This window comes from Sceloporus occidentalis, unplaced genomic scaffold (assembly GCF_023333645.1).
Source record: "Sceloporus occidentalis isolate IW3139 unplaced genomic scaffold, rSceOcc1.0.p SCAF_3, whole genome shotgun sequence".
Taxonomy (NCBI): domain Eukaryota; kingdom Metazoa; phylum Chordata; class Lepidosauria; order Squamata; family Phrynosomatidae; genus Sceloporus; species Sceloporus occidentalis.
Genome location: NW_028316983.1, coordinates 83,210,715 through 83,226,804, shown reverse-complemented (window position 1 = coordinate 83,226,804; position 16,090 = coordinate 83,210,715). Strand labels below are relative to the sequence as shown.

General features: G+C 39.2%; 1 protein-coding gene across 1 annotated transcript in view; it reads right to left on the bottom strand.

Annotated features, from left to right (window-relative positions):
* The window catches only part of C8A (complement C8 alpha chain), a 43,428-nt gene that overhangs the window by 14,796 nt on the left and 12,542 nt on the right, over positions 1 to 16,090 (bottom strand). Inside the window, exons 5-8 of the mRNA XM_089515251.1 lie at positions 12,517 to 12,706; positions 11,500 to 11,700; positions 9,851 to 10,091; positions 105 to 239 (exon numbers count right to left, since the gene is read on the bottom strand). Of these exons, the coding sequence (XP_089371377.1) occupies positions 105 to 239; positions 9,851 to 10,091; positions 11,500 to 11,700; positions 12,517 to 12,706 (767 nt within the window). The remainder of the gene's footprint in view (positions 1 to 104; positions 240 to 9,850; positions 10,092 to 11,499; positions 11,701 to 12,516; positions 12,707 to 16,090) is intronic.

Here is a 16,090-nt window from a genome sequence, read left to right as displayed (position 1 = left end):
AGAGGATTAATCAGAACTGTCCGTGCCAAACTGGGATAGTTGGAGATATTCACTGGTGTGAAAATGACTAACAATGCTTTGAAAAATGTCTATTTGTTTCCTACCTCTTGTTTGGCCTCCTTCCTTCTTACAACGATCATATGACAGCTTAGCACCCATTCCAGCGATCCCTGTTGGTGGAGCAGTTTTCACACCTATTGATCCTCCAAAACACCTGCTTATTTCATCCCTTTTAATTTCTGGGAGTGGGGAAAAGCAGTGGGGAGACAATAACAGATTTTACATTAAAAAATGACACAAATTCTGGAAACATTATATTATATATTATACCATTATAAGTATATTTTGCCCACACATCCCATACTTAAAACTAGGAAAATCTACCAAAAATGGCAATCAGTTATATATTGACTAATAATGCTCTAAGTAATGCTTAACGGTGTGATTAAGAAGCAGATACTGGGGAACATCCAAGAAACATTGCCTTTGCTCACATGTTTTCATTTGTCCAGTAAATATTTCAGAGTTCCTGGTCCTGAAACTTCTGAACATATGTACAGACCATAAGCATTGTACTTATGTTATTATGATTTTATGTAATGCAATATCACATATTTATGTGTTGCTGTTTATGATTCATGATATAGCTCCTAGAATCATAGAATAATAATCCAGTCCAACCGCCCTGCCATCAGGGTCGTAGCTAGGATTTTAGGAAGGGGGGGGGGGGTCCAGAGTAAGTGCCACCATTATAACGGGGCTTGGGTGCGGCGGCGCAGCAGCACACACTATTCATTTTTCTAATGGAAGGGGGGGGTCTGGACCCTAAGAACCCCCCCCCCTTAGCTACGTCCCTTCTGCCATGCAGGAAATCCAAATCAAAGCATCCCCAACAGATGGCCATCCAGCCTCTGTATAAAGAGGGAGGGAGGGAGATTCCACTACACTCCAAGGGAGTGTGTTCCACTGTCAGACAGCCCTTAGGTCTTGAGAAAATATACTGGGCAAAATGTATCAGGCTTTTTTACTGGTAAAAATAATCTTTTCAACATGTTGAGACATGTCTCCCATTTCTTCAAGGGCCACCATGTGCTTAGGCAATTTTCAAAATGGAAACCAACAATGCTGGCAAACACACCGCTGAAAAATTAGGAAGAATGAGGAGCACTGCTTGTCTCTTGCTTATGCCAACATTTCTGTATTCTGGATCTTGTGTGGTTCTGACAGCCATCATTTGTGCAATTTGTTGGAAATATATTGAATTCAAAATCATTCCACAACAGACAGAAATCAGGTGGTCCCACAGCAAACCTAAATTCCTTCAGATTCTAACAGAAAAATAATCTGGGAGATGGTTGCATCAGATTCTGTGAAATGCTTTTTGAGTCCTAAAAGTCTCTATGTCAAGGTTTGGGTTGAACAGGGTTTGGGGAAATGTATGTGGCAAGGATGTTGTTTGGAGATGTTAGAACTTCTATCTCTTTATTCATGTGCACTGCTTCCAATAAAGTTAAAATGTGGTCTCTCTTTCACTACAACTAATAGAACCAACTCTCTCAATTGCTGAATTTATATTCATTAGCTCCCCACTGACAATCCATTAATAAATCCAATAGTATTCAATTGCTTGTACTTAACTATCCCACAAATGTTAACAATAGAAACGAGTGAAATTTATTTACTGTAAGCAAAAGGAATTATTGCTTTCTCTCACTGTTCAAGTGCCATAAAATTAAAGTTGAACTATAGTTTGATTATTTGATATATTATTGTTCCTGTTAAGTAATTATTTTTCAGCAAGGGCCTGTCGATAGAATTTCTTACTGGTTGCCACAAGGGAGTTTTAGGTGGCTCAGTGCTTGATCAATGGTACATGATGGAAACACCAAAATGATGACTGTACAAAATATTGGCAACCTGAGGAAGGAGCCAAAAAGATTGCTTACCATTTGATGTAATTCCAAGGAGCTAAATATGATCCAAATACGGATTTGTGGTCTTAATTTTTTAATTAGTCATAATAAGTGAAAGGCTTTTTCTGTGTAAATATAAATCACCAATCAATTGTACTTTGTTTTTGTTTTGTTTTTTTGCAATGAAACCATAAAACAAAAATGATTTTCTCTGAAAGAAAAAGATAATCTTGGTGCCAACCAGAAGGTCCAAACCTTTTTTGATGCCAGGGTGTTTCTGTATGTCTGTCTTTCTATTTGTTAAGTCACCTGTTAACTTAAAGTGACCCCATTAATTTCATAGGCTTTTCTTAGGCAAGAAATATTCAAAGGTGGTTTTGTCTATTCCCTTTTCTGAAATATAGCCTACAGCACCTGGTATTTGTTGACATCTCCCATCCAAGTATTAAATAGGGCTGACCCTGCTTAGCTGCCAAGAAAAGAAATAAAATATATTTGCAGGTGTCACAGGAATAATAATTATATTTAAAATGCATCTAATAGCTATGATGAAAAATAGCTGCTAATTCTGCATGAAAGCAAGAAAATTCCAGATCATGTGAATTACAACTTCCTTTCTTATCTAAAATAAACTAGCCTATTCATTGATATATTTAAAAACTTATATACCACCCAATGGGCAATGTCTTGGGGCAGTTTAAAAATATAAAAAGAAGGACAATCAATGAAATCCCAAATATTATGGTAAGAACAAGTAAAATAGCTGGGAAAAAAGCAAGATTTTAAATTTCTAGTGTTGAATTATTAAAGTGATGTCAAATGCCAGGAATAAAATGAAAGGTGTAAACTGAATTCTTAGTTTCAACTGGTGCAGGTCAACAAAAGTTTAAGTGCGTCAACAAAACATACATAAGTGTTGATATAAGTTCTCAATGAAGGCATAATTGCTGTTACTGTTGTTTTTGTGTGCCTTCAAGCTATTTCTGACTGATGCTGACTCTAAGGTGACCCTATCATGGGGTTTTCGTAGCCAGATTTGTTCAGGTGTTTGCCATTGTCTTCCTCTAAAGCTGAGAGAGTATGACTGGCCCAAAGTCATCCAATTCGTTTCCATGGCTGAGCAGGGGTCTCCAGAGTCCAATGCTCAAACCACTATACCATGCTGGCTCAGATCTAGTCTAGTTTGAACCAACTGATTTAGGCCAAAGCCTAAAGCCTGATGAAAGAGGAAGGTATTAATCTGGCATCTCCATGCTACTTACATTAGCATCAAAGTGGAAAGGTGGAGTGGAATTACATCACAAATGTCATGAGTGGTATGAATTACTGTGAAAACTCTTTTCCTGGTTGTTGTTGGTTGTTAACTGCCTTTGAGTTGATCAGAACTCATGGCAAGCCAGTGGATGAGACATCTCCAAGTCCCCCTATTCTGCACTACTCTGCCTGGGTCCTACAGACTCAAGTCCATGGCCTCCCTAATTGAGCCTAGCAATCTGGCATGCAGTCTTCCCTATTTTCTGCTGCTGGCAACCTTCCCTAGCATTATTGTCTTTTCTCATGAGCCATGCCTTCTCATGATGTGGTCAAAATATGATAGCCTTAATTTTGTCATCTTGGCTTCCAGGGAGAGTTCAAGTTTGATCTGTTATAAAATCTTTTTTTTTTTTTTTTTTGGTCTTTTTGGCTGTCCATGGTATTCTTAGCGCTCTTCTCCTGCATTGCATCTGTAACAAATTGATTTTCTTCTTATCTGGACATGGTAAGAGGGAATACAATAGCTTTAGGATCTTGTCTAGTTCTTTCATAGCTGCCCTTCCCATTCCTAGTCTTCTTCTGATTTCTTGCTTGCAGTCTCTGTTCTGATCAGTGTTTGATCCAAGGTATGGAAAATCTTTAACTATTTCAATTTCCTCATTATCTGGGTTGAATTTATGTAAATAATAATAATAATAATGCTTTATATACCGCTTTTCCAATGATCAAAGCAGTGTACAACAAGAATATAGTTACATACAGGTTAAAAATATAAAATCTACATATCTCAGTATACATAAAAACACACGGCCAAAAATCTATCAGTCAATGATGTGCAAATCTATCAAGAATAGTGACTACAGAGAGTCAGACGGATATGCTAGTCGGAATAAATGTGTCTTCAGAGCCTTTGGTCTGACCTCTGTGGTCATTATTTTTGTTTTCTTTATGTTCAGCAGTAAGACTGCCATTGTACTTTCTTCTTTGACGTTCCTTAATAATTGTTCCAAGTCTATGATATTTTCTGCTAATAATATTTGATATCATCTGCATATCTTAGATGTCCCTTCCTCCTAGCTTCACTCCTGCTTTTGAATCTAAATCTGCTCCTTGTGTGATATTTTCTGCATACATGTTAAACAAATACGGTAATAGTATGCAGCCTTCCCTGACTCCTTTGCCCTTTGGAAAGCATTCTGTTTCTCCATATTCTATTGTAACACATATTCTGTTCTAAGTACAAATTTCTCATCAGGGCTATCAAAGGTAGTTGTCCTCCCATGTCTTTAAGAGCAATCCATGGCTTTCCATGATCTAAGCAGTCAACGCTTTTATAATAGTCTATAAAAACATGTTGATTTTCTTCTGGAATTCTTTGGTGCACTACATTAACCATAATATATTTGCAATGTGACACCTACCGACTCTTCCTTTTCTGAACCCCACTTGCACCTCTGAGATTTCTTTCTGTCTATATGTTTGGAGTCTATGCTGAAGAATATTAAGCATAATTCCCTGGTAGCTACCATTATGTATGCAGGAAGCAGCTTTATGTCAGGAACTGAGGCGTTTTGCTCTTGAAAGCAACATATTCTATTTGCTCATGATTAGCAGAGTAATTATGTTAAATAAAATATGTATGTTTATTTGAAATACAGTCCAGCAATCAACCAATCCCCTGTTCTACAAACATGATGAAAAATATTTTCAAAAAAACTAGCTAATTTGTTGCTTTTAAACACACCACCACAGAACCTTTCATCTTTCCCAATAATTGTTCCCTACCATGACCTTAGGGTCACCATAAGTCAGAAAAAACTTGTTACCTTCCCACCAAAGTGGCACCTATTTATCTACTTGCACTTTTACATGCTTTTGAACTGCTAGGCTGGGACTAGGGATGTTAGCTCACTCTGCCACACAGCAATTGGGCCTTGACCTGACAGCCTGCCAATCTTGCAATCATCAGGAGTCTTAACTGCTTAGCCACCATGTCCCAGGACCGTCAAGGTCCACATTTGACATAGAGGCCGCATGAAATGGCCTAACAGTGTGCTGGATCTTGTACCGTTGCCCCTCCCAACTCACGGATCTCAGACCCAGGACCTTGGAAATCCATGAAGGGGTGACAGATGCTATTTTTAACATGCATGAGCCCTCAATTTTACACGCCGGGGGGGGGGGGTAGAATGGATCCCCTACAAAAATGGAGGGCCAACAGTATAACACAGAAAAAAAATCAAATGCTTCCTGCTATCAGTTATAACCAGAGCTCAAAAAGTTACTTTTTTGGACTAGAATTTTTAGCCAGGTTGCCCATTCTGGCTGGGGCAATCTGGTAGTGTCAAGTCAGTGACACTTCCAAGCTCTGGCTGCAATTATCATTGGTTAACCTTTTCTATTCTGAAGTAAGTACAAGTGAGTTCAGTGATGCTTATTCCTGGGGCATGTGGATGTAGGATTGTTGTTTCAATGTGGCAAGTAGGTATTTACTGACTGTCCAGGTGAATCTTGGCAGTCAAGCCCCTGTGCTGATTTTGCAGTATTTTATCAGGCAATCCATGCTGGATATTAGTTGCATCCATCATAAGTATTCTTAGAAGGAAAACAAACCCATAATTCTGGAGAAAACATTTGCTTTCAGACTCTGGCTGTAGAGAAGCAAAGGGCTGACATTCATTGAGCCACAGATATGCTTCCCCTTCCTCAACATAGCACTTAACCATAGGACAAGCTTGATAAATGCATCCACTTTTTTATGGTCTGTGCTATAGATGGAAATTATGCAAGTATCCTACATAAAAGTGAAAATTATCTCTCTTCTGGGACACATTTTTTGTCTGTTTAAGAACTTCAGCTCCCCCTTCCTTATAGCAGGGCTGCATTTGTTGTGATAAATCACCTAATTTCTGAAATACAGTAAGCAAAGTATAAAGTAAAAATAATGGCTATGTCTCGATGTTGCTAATTCATTCTTCCTCTTCACTTGGCAGTATGCTTCCTGAAGCCTTTCTCAGCAAGACTGTCTCTTTATCATTCAGATTTTGAGTCCAGGAAATATACCTTCCCATAAAGATTAAAGACAGATACATTAATAACCTGATCCTACTACAGTCATCAGTCAGGATTGTGATTTTATCCTAGCAAAAAATGCAGCCACCTATTTCCATGGCCACAGCAACTCAGAAGCATTGTTACTACATAGATTTCCATCATAGAAGACCTTGCACAAATAAGATATCGTTTCTCTGTGTGGTTAGGAATAGGAGTAGGCAGGAAGGCATTGCCAGCTTTCCTGTTTGAAACAAATGCTCCCAGATAAATGTGGTGTGCACTAAAACATATTCTTTTGTATATCTTGGTACATCAGTATCCATAATATATTTTCTTATCTAGGTTCTAAGCTATTTGACCCAGCTGGGAGTCAAAAAAACAAGCTATCTTCAAAAGAATTCTATATCAAGTTATGGGGCTCTGGTTCCTACAAGAAACAGCCCTCGGCAAAATTCATTAGGCAGACAATAAAAACCATGATAAACAGGTCTTCCAACCTGTGATAAGGTCAGAAACAATGCTGGTAATGATAAGCACTATTACACGCGCCTGTGTGAATGAAAGATGCAGAAAGAGAGACTACCCATGAGAACATTCAGCAGTCATACACAATCCAAGACAGGGAAACTTGATACAGTAATAACAATGTGATTTGATTAAGATTTCCAAGTTTTAAATTCAGAGAAACTATTTGTGGAAGAGCCACAATTTCTTGAAGGTTGACAATGTATATTTAGCTGTGGTTTCAGTATCACCAGAGATGTGACAGTTGCTAACAGTTATGCAGGGTTGGATACAATCTTGTACCAGGCTTCCACTAATTAAACATTTGAAACAATCAAAATGGTATTCAAAGAGGTTGTATAGACCAGGGGTAGGCAACCTTTTTGAGCCGGGGTCTGGGTTGGTGTCCCCCAGACAATGGGGGGGGGGGGGAGCCAAAAAATAAATAATTAAATACTTAAATAATATAGGACAAAATTTTCAAATGGAGGACACATTTTTAAAAATGGAGGACATGCGAAAAAATTTGATGATTTTTTAAAGATGTTAATATAAATGCATGTTTCTTAGGCATGATCAAAATGGAGGACATTTGGGCATTATTCCTAGACAGATGGCAGAAATGGACTTCCCTTTCTGGCCAACACCCCCCCCCCCCCCCAATTCCAAACAGCACACTGGGGCATTGAACATGGCTTTACTTAAGATGACCTCTTGCATATTTCAGAGGCTTATTGCATAACCAAACTCTTTGGGTTTCACACTGAACATGATGGGTTCACATGGCTATGCATATTGAACATGTCAAGGTGGTTTCACAGTTCTTGCACCACGTGTACTTCTCAGAAGTTTGTACTTGGTCAAGGGACTGTGGTTTTTCTTCACTGCGCATGAGTTTGTAAAAATCACAGCAATTTACATTGGCCTTGCCTCAGAGGCTTTCTGATATCAATATCACCATTAAAGAATCAAAAACACACAGAAAAGGCACTTTGGAAAGTCACACTCTCTTGGCTTCAGAAACAGTGCGTGCATGCCTCTCAAGCTGACTCATATCATCATCATCATCATGACACTATCACTGTCAAAACAAGGGAGACTTGTTAGCATTAAAAGCACCCAAAATAAAATTTTAAAAAACTTTGAGGCCTCTGGCCACTCACCACCTCTTCCTTCCTCCTCTTCCTCCTCTTCTTTCTTCTCCTCCTCCTCTTCCTCCTCTTCCTCCTCCTCCTTCTGCTCCCCCTCCTCCTGCTCCCCCTCCTCCTTCTGCTCCCCCCTCCTCCTCTTCCTCCTCCTCCTTCTGCTTCCCCCTCCTCCTCTTCCTCCTCCTCCTTCTGCTCCTCCCTCCTCCTCTTCCTCCTCCTCCTTCTGCTTCCCCCCTCCTCTTCTTTCTTCTTCTCCTCCCCTCCTCCTCTTCCTCCTCCCCCCTCCTCCATGCGCCGCGCGGCCTGGGGGTGGGGCGGAGGAGGCAGAGGAGAAGGAGGGCGGTGGTGCTGGGAGGCAGGGAGGGTGGCGCGGGCCCGCACAAGGAGGTGGGGAGGGTGGCACGGGAATTCCCCCTTTGCCTCCTCTGCCCCAGGCCACGCGGCCCTCCTCTTCCTCCTCCGAGCGGTGGAGGAGGAGGAGTGCAATGCAGTCGCGTGGCCCAGGTGAAGGAGGAGGAGGAGGAGGAGGAGGAGGAGGCGGCGGCAGTGGCAGCGGCGGCAGGACCGGGCTGGGGCCAGTTCTGCCACCTCCGCGGGCCGCATCCGGCCCGTGGGCCGGGGGTTGCCGACCCCTGGTATAGACTTTTGTATGGGAAGCTTTTTCTATAAGAGAAAATGGCTGATAAATAAGTCCCCCTCCCCCCCCCCAAACAAAATCTCATTCCTCTCAGATTTGGATGCCAATCCATTTTAATATGACATGCTCATGTGGACTGGCTTCAGAAGAAGTGCTTTGGACATTGATAACACAATACCAGGAGTTTACTGATCATCCTATCTTTCCTATCTCTCTGCTCTCTGGTGCACTCATTATGAGTACCAGGAAAAAAGCTCTGATGGTTCCCGGGTCACATATTTTTTCAAGGCTACTACCTTAGATTGCAAAATCATACAGTCATTACAAAATGTTTACATGTTCCAATCCATAAAAGGAGAACCACATGCCATAATAGTCTTAGCACATCTGCACACAAGAAGTTAATGGAACAAAACCTAGATGTGGGTTTTGCTGTTGGGTGGGTAGAGGATGATTTGAGGTACTTTCAACAACCACGTCATCATAGCCAGATTATTTTCTTATGACATTAATTTGGTAGTAGCACACTCTCTCTTCAGGATCTAATTAAAATAGTGGGGGACATATAGGAGAATCCCAGAAGCAATTGCTGTACAAGAACTGTAGGAGGAGAATTTGGGACCAATGACTATGGTTATCATAGAAGGCATAGGTATTTATAGCAGAATGAATGCCCCCCCCCCAAAAAAAAGAGAACAATCTGGTTAATGTAGCAGAGTTGTTATTATAGTACTACATTTCCCATTCATGATTGGAAGGTTTTATGCTTGCACTATCCATACACTGCTGTGCAAAGCAAATAACTGCAGATGCTTATATTACCTAATATGATTCACAGGCAGAATTGTGCTTTCCTACATATCTTCATTTACTGAAAGCCAGAATGTCTTTCCATAGCTTAAAAGCCACCCTATGCAAAATGGCAGATGTAATGCCAAGTATAAAGCATAGTTTGTTTACATGTTCAGAGTGAACAAATGCCTTTGAGTTTATCTAGGTCTGCCTGCAGGATGCTGCCTTGTGTACTTTGCATTCTGGCAAGTTTTCAAGGCTCTGGTTTTATCTAGTGGAGAAGAAATTCCTGGGGTTATCACTGCTGTATTATTGCTGTACCTATAAGGAAACATGTATATTAGCTCCAGGAAATTCATCTGGGAATTTAAGCTCATTACCCTCTTGAATACAAAGAACAAGCGTATTGAATAGTGATCGCAGGTTCCCAGGTCATTACAACAAATTGCAACCTCCTGCTGGTCAATATGCTTGATGTGTATTTATGGGCTTTACAAGAAGATTAGATTCTAATGCCCTCATAGGCAGAGTAAATGAAATATGCATACCTGCTTTATTCATTTCGTCTTTGTTGATCACAAGGATGTATTCAAAGATACCTCCCATGGTTCCAGATGTCATGAAATGGGTGCCATACGTATTAATAAAGTTGGCATAGATTCCATAGTTGTATTGATCTGGAAGCTCCATCAGAGACTGAAGCATGTGCTCATCTAGGAATATATTGTTTCGTCTCATCTTGAAACGGGCTGTTTGTACTTTGGTACGAGCACGGATAAATCCTAAATTCTGCAAATAAAAAAAGAACACTCGTTTTTGTCCCATCATGGCAAGACAAATCTTTATGTTTCTGTTTAATCCCCGGTTACTTCATCAGGATACACTTAAAGCAACTTGTTCTTGCTGTTGTGTGTTTTCAAGTCATCTCTGACTTATGGTGAGCCTAAGGTGAACCTAAAATGGGTTTTTCTTAGCATGATTTGTTCAGAGGAGGTTTGCCATTGCCTTCCCCTCAGTCTGACAGAGTGTGACTTGCCCAAGGTCACCCAGTGGGTTTACATGGCCAAAATGGGAATCAAACCGTGGTCTCCAGAATTATAGTCCAATGCTCAGACTACTACACCATGCTGGCTCTGCAAAGCAACATAGCCAGACTGAAATATGAGCTCACTGGAGTTCACAGCTGTGATCTCATGTCACTTTAGAGCCTTTCCTCTCAGGAAGGCCACATGGAAAAGAAAACAGGACTCTTCCCCCTTTAAAAGAAGAAGATGTCACAGTAGAAATAGATTAAATGACAAGTTATGTCTACTAAGAATCCTTCTTCTGCACAAAAAATGCAAAAAGCCCACCACTGGTTTTTCTTTCTGGAAACAGTGACATTATCCCATAGTCAATGAATGTTGACTATGGGAAAATGCAACATGATAAATGAAGATATTGCAGAATATGGAAATTGAACTGGGAAGGCTGATGTTACATCAGTCATCTAAAGCCCACCCACCCTAGAAACCTAGACAAGATTCAAAAGAAATGCAACTCAGTGTGGATGATTCAGACTTTGTACACAGCAGACAAAGTATTCACTCCTCCTCTCTCTTCTTTCTGGAAATGTTTCTGCCCTCAACAAATTATTCATCGGTTCAACAAAAACACAAGCAAACATACACCACTGTCAAAACCACTTTTGTTTATATCTCTGTGTTTCCACAATATTTTAAACCATTACTGAAATAAAAGCTTCTTGTAGTTTGCTATAATGCAAGCAATTTCTTATCATAAACACACACATGCATGTGCACACACCCACACAGCCCCCGTTATTCTCCAAAGACAACTATTGCTGATGAACTATTACTTTTGTTCTCTCATCCTATTCCACCCCCCACACTCAAAACACTTATATTTAATGTCACTATGAAAGAGGATGGGTAGGGGAGGCACACAGTCGTTTGCATAATAATTCAATATCATTTCCACTATGATTATACTGTTTGCTTCAGTGTAATACAGAAAACAAATAGAATTCCTAATCATCAGACATATGCAATTACATGAACTAATTCAGCTATGATTATTATTGTATCTGCAGGGGAATGTGGGTATGGGGAATACAGTGTGATCCATTATGGAATGAGTGGACTATTCAGCAAAAAGAACAAGAATGGAGGACAGTGTTTTTTTGTCATTACTGTACCTTTGATGCATATTCTGTAGTATTTCTCAGGGTTCCTTTTCCCTTTGATAATCTAAAGCCTAGTTCTAAAGTAATAGGTGTGTCTGGAAAACCTACGCCAACTGTGAAACCAGCATTCCAAGAGGTGTCTTTTTTTACAGCATTCAGTAAGTCCCTGGCATTATCAAAATACTCTGTGGAAAAACCAGAATCAGCATAGGCCTGAAATAAAAAGGGAAACAAACAAGTTAAACAGACCAAGATACTTTAGATTACCCATAGAGTATGGGAAATTGCTTTTTGAAAATATTTTGTTGCAGTTTTGAGTCCCAAGAGAGCCACAAAGTTATTAATAGTCATTACAATTACCACTTTTTTTAAAAAAAAACCTTTATATTTTCTTGTTGATCAAAAGTAATTTTTAAGTTACCTTTTAAAACACCAGAATGATACAAGCTACTGGTGTGTGGTACAAAGCACACCCAGGCCACACATTTGTAACAACAAAAGTAACTGAAACAGTTACCAAAAAAATCTGAGGAAGTAGACTGACGTCTATGAAAGCTCATGCTGCCACGTTCTTTCTTTCACTTAATCTCTAAGGTGCTACAATATCTCTCTACATACTGATTCTACATACTGACACAGCTATATCTTTGAATTCTAAAATAGTTACAGTTATATTGAAAAGGGAGTCAAATTAACCACAGGTGGTTGAGCTGGAGCTAGTATTGTCTGCTCTGGAGCTTAGCTCCAACAATAGGACAACACACACTTCTTCAAGAACTCCACAATCCCTGGAGTCTGTGCATTAATACCAACCATATTCCAAGGCTGTAATACTGGAGAGACTTAAGAATGCCAGGTTCAAGGCCAAAACCCTGTTTTTGAAGGCATGTCACTTTATAGCAGAGAAAGTGCAGCCCATGGGTCTCATGTAGATCTGGAACTTCTTCCTGAAGTCCCCACCAGGACAGCCCTGAAAACCCCCTGGCAGTCCTGCTCCAGAAAAAGCAACAGCAGCTTACAAATACTTACTAGAAATTGATAAAAATGAACGTTGTATGGCTGTCGAAAATATTTCTCATCATCCCCATAGTACAGATTCTCACATACAGGATCATACTTCTCTTCTCGCCAATCTCCATTATAGACAGATTCACAGTGCCCCCCATAGTAAGTAGGATCGTACACTATCTCTGCTCCATCTTGTGTAAGGATATTGTATCTTTAATGAAGAGACACATGAACAGGCATGTAAGTATAGTCTGCTTCTTCTGAGAAGCATTCTTTTTTCCCCAACTCTTCCAGAGTGTTTTTCATAGGCACATTCTCGAAATGAAAGGAAGCTATCACCTCAAGAGAAAGGTGCTGTTGGATTAATGGAAAGCCTTATTATTAGCAAGAGAGAGAGATTGCAGTGAAATCAAAACAGGAACATATTGTCTCTGTTACACCAAGCGGAAATATATAAATGGTTTAAGCAAGCTTTTGAGGTTCATGGAATTCTTTTCCAGGAAGGTGGATAAGAAAGATAGCAAGAAAGCTAGGCAGATGGAGGGTGATTCAGAAGGCTCTCTTTGAAGACAATTACATCTGCAATTCTTTACTCATTTACCTAAGTGTAAGCCCAGATGAACCCAAAAGGATGTGTATGTGTGTGCCCCCATAAATATCATAGGTTTTTTTTTCTAAGAATACTCAGAGGTGGTTCTGCCAGTTCCTTCCTCTGAAATATAGCCTACAGCACCTGGTATTTACTCTTTAGAATATGTAAAGAACATGTATGCTTCTGTCAAATGCAACTTTATATCAACTACCAAATTCAGAATCAATTCTTAAACACCATTCTCATTTGGAATATTTGAACTTCAGCAGTTCTTCAGATCTGCATGTGCAATGTTTGCATATTTTAGGGTATATTTAATTGCTTTAAGAAATTATCATGGTCAAAGGCAAATCTGAATTATTGTTGATTTTTAATATTTCCAGAGGAAGAACATCCCTTTATGTTTTGGTGCAATCTAAAATCTTTTGCATTTGACAGTTTTTGCTAATTTATGGTGTAATCCTATGCACATAGTAAGTTTGAAAATAAATTACACTGAGGATTTACTTTTGAATAAACATGCAATCACCATCTTAAGACTCCTCCTGAACTACCGTTTTAAACTTCAAATTCAAAGCAAAAAAGCCACATTGGCTATAAGACAAATTCCAAGGTCTACATTGGGGTAATAACTTTATTAGGACAACCATGAAACCAAAATACGTGTGCAAGCTTTTGAGATCTCTTTAATTAGACAAGATGTTACTAAAACATATGTTGGAAAGGGAGAAAGAATTAATCTTAGAGCTGTGTTGCTATGTGTCTTAAAATGTAGTGAAGAAGGAAGAGACTCAGAGCAGGCTGTCTAGTGATGCCATGGTATTAGGTTTCACCTGATGTAGCCACTAAGCACACTGGGAGCAAGGGAAGACACAAAAGTTAGTTTGGAAAATACAAACTTGTTCTGTATACTCCAGCCTGGATGAAGTTTACAGGTTCCTTTATCAGTGGAAAACAGAGAGTAACTAGGCAGTCTTTATATTGACATGGTGAGAGATAATTTTAGATACTGGATTAGGTAAAGAAAGTCAATAGAAGCCAAATTGGGTAGCTTTACCTAGAGGCTGGAGCAGATGAACCCTCAGAGAGTAAAGGACCACTTTCAAATGGTATAAAATCATCTCTCCCCAGGGCAAATAAATCACATATTTTGGTGTAGCCATGTCCACTAAGTCATATAAACACAACATGCTTTAGTCTCCTCCCTAGTCTTTTTCATTTGAGCATTTTATCTGAAAATAAGATCTATGAAACTTCAAAACTACTTATTTTTTTGTGACTTTCAGCTGGTCCAAAAATTCACTCTGGCAACACTGCTTCTATTATGTCTTTTTAAATCAACCTTCACAGATACCTGGTTTAGGGATGTAATTCACTAAGTTTCTTCTTGAAAGTAGCAACGAATAATTTCAGCCATTTTCTTCCCACTGCAAAAAAGTATTCAAAAACCATGCAGTTTTCAAAGGCTATTTTGAATTTAGGACTTATTTAGGCCACAACATACACATTGTGGTTTATACAGAAAACAGCATTTTCTTCACATGAAATGGGGATTTTCTGTATGGAAAATAATATTTCAATGCAAAACTATTAACTCCTCATATAAAATGCCATTTTCTGTGTAGAATATTCTCTTTTCTATACAAATTAATCATGCATGGGTTTAATGCAAAACAAATTCTCACTTACAGGTTGTTGGGTTTTTTTTCTGTGTTGAAAGCAACATTTTCTATGCTGGAATAAATAGTCCTGCGTTGAAATATTATTTTGTATGCAGAGACTGCTGTTTTCTCCACACAACCACATGTGAATTTTGTGTAGAATAACCCCTGAACTGTAAAGATTCTCATCATGCCAGGATTCGTCTCATCAGTGTTTCCCAAAACATTTTTTGTCCATTTTCTGAATATTTTTAGGTAGTCTTTCCATCCCTGACCTGGATTTACTAACTGAATTCTTAGGCCAAGGTGTGAACTACGATAGTGTAGGAGAGGGGCAGTGATACAGATGGGTCCTATGTTGCTCGGGGTCTGAGTGAGCAGCTTGATCTACTGATGGAGATAGCTTTCCTGTCATCACCACCCCCAGTTATTCTGCTACACACTGCTTGAAAAATTGACTGTCACTGATCAAACTGAGGCTATTGTACTTTGTACATATCATGAGCTGAGATAATATACTGGACAATGTAATAATATTGAGTGGAAGGCAGCAAGAAATGAGGAAGGCTGCACTAAAGGTGAAACGATTCAATAATGGAAGCCATGCACCTGAGTTTACAAGACCTGAGCTGGGCTCTTGTTATCCAGGGCTCATGGTACACTCTTATTGATTGTTATTGTTAAATGCCATCAAGTCAAGTTTTATTTATGACGACCCTATGAATGAGAGACCTTGAAGTCAATACGGCCATCATAAATTGAAGCTAAATTGACAGAACACCACCACCACCGCCAGAGTATAAACCAGGATCTCACTGAATCCAGACTGCAGAAATAATCCAGATTGACACACTTTAACTGCCATGGCTCATTGCAGTGGAGGTCTGGAATGATAGTTTATTGTGGTATCAGAGCTTCCTGTCAGAGAAGGTTAAATGTCACACAAAACTACAATTCCTAGAATTCTATAGCATTGAGTCATGGCAATTAAAGTGGTGTCAAGTTTGGATTTTTTCTGCAGTGCAGATGCAGCCTCAGTTTTAGATTCAAACCTTTCCCCTTTCTAGTATGTCACTGCAAATGTGTTGTTTTATTCATTTCATGTCTTATATTTGCATATACCCTTCTGGTATATGTAATAGTTATAATGAGGCATAATTCATTTGATATTTTTAAAGGTGATTAGAATAGAATGCAAAGTTTTCTTTGCCTTGTATACAATGACAGGGAAAAAAAACACCTTCCTTTAAAGTCTGATTATAATTATAAATATCTTGTTTTCATTTTTAACAAGTTTTTCTTCCTGAAGAACTTATTATTTGAAAAACCTGGAGATTTTACA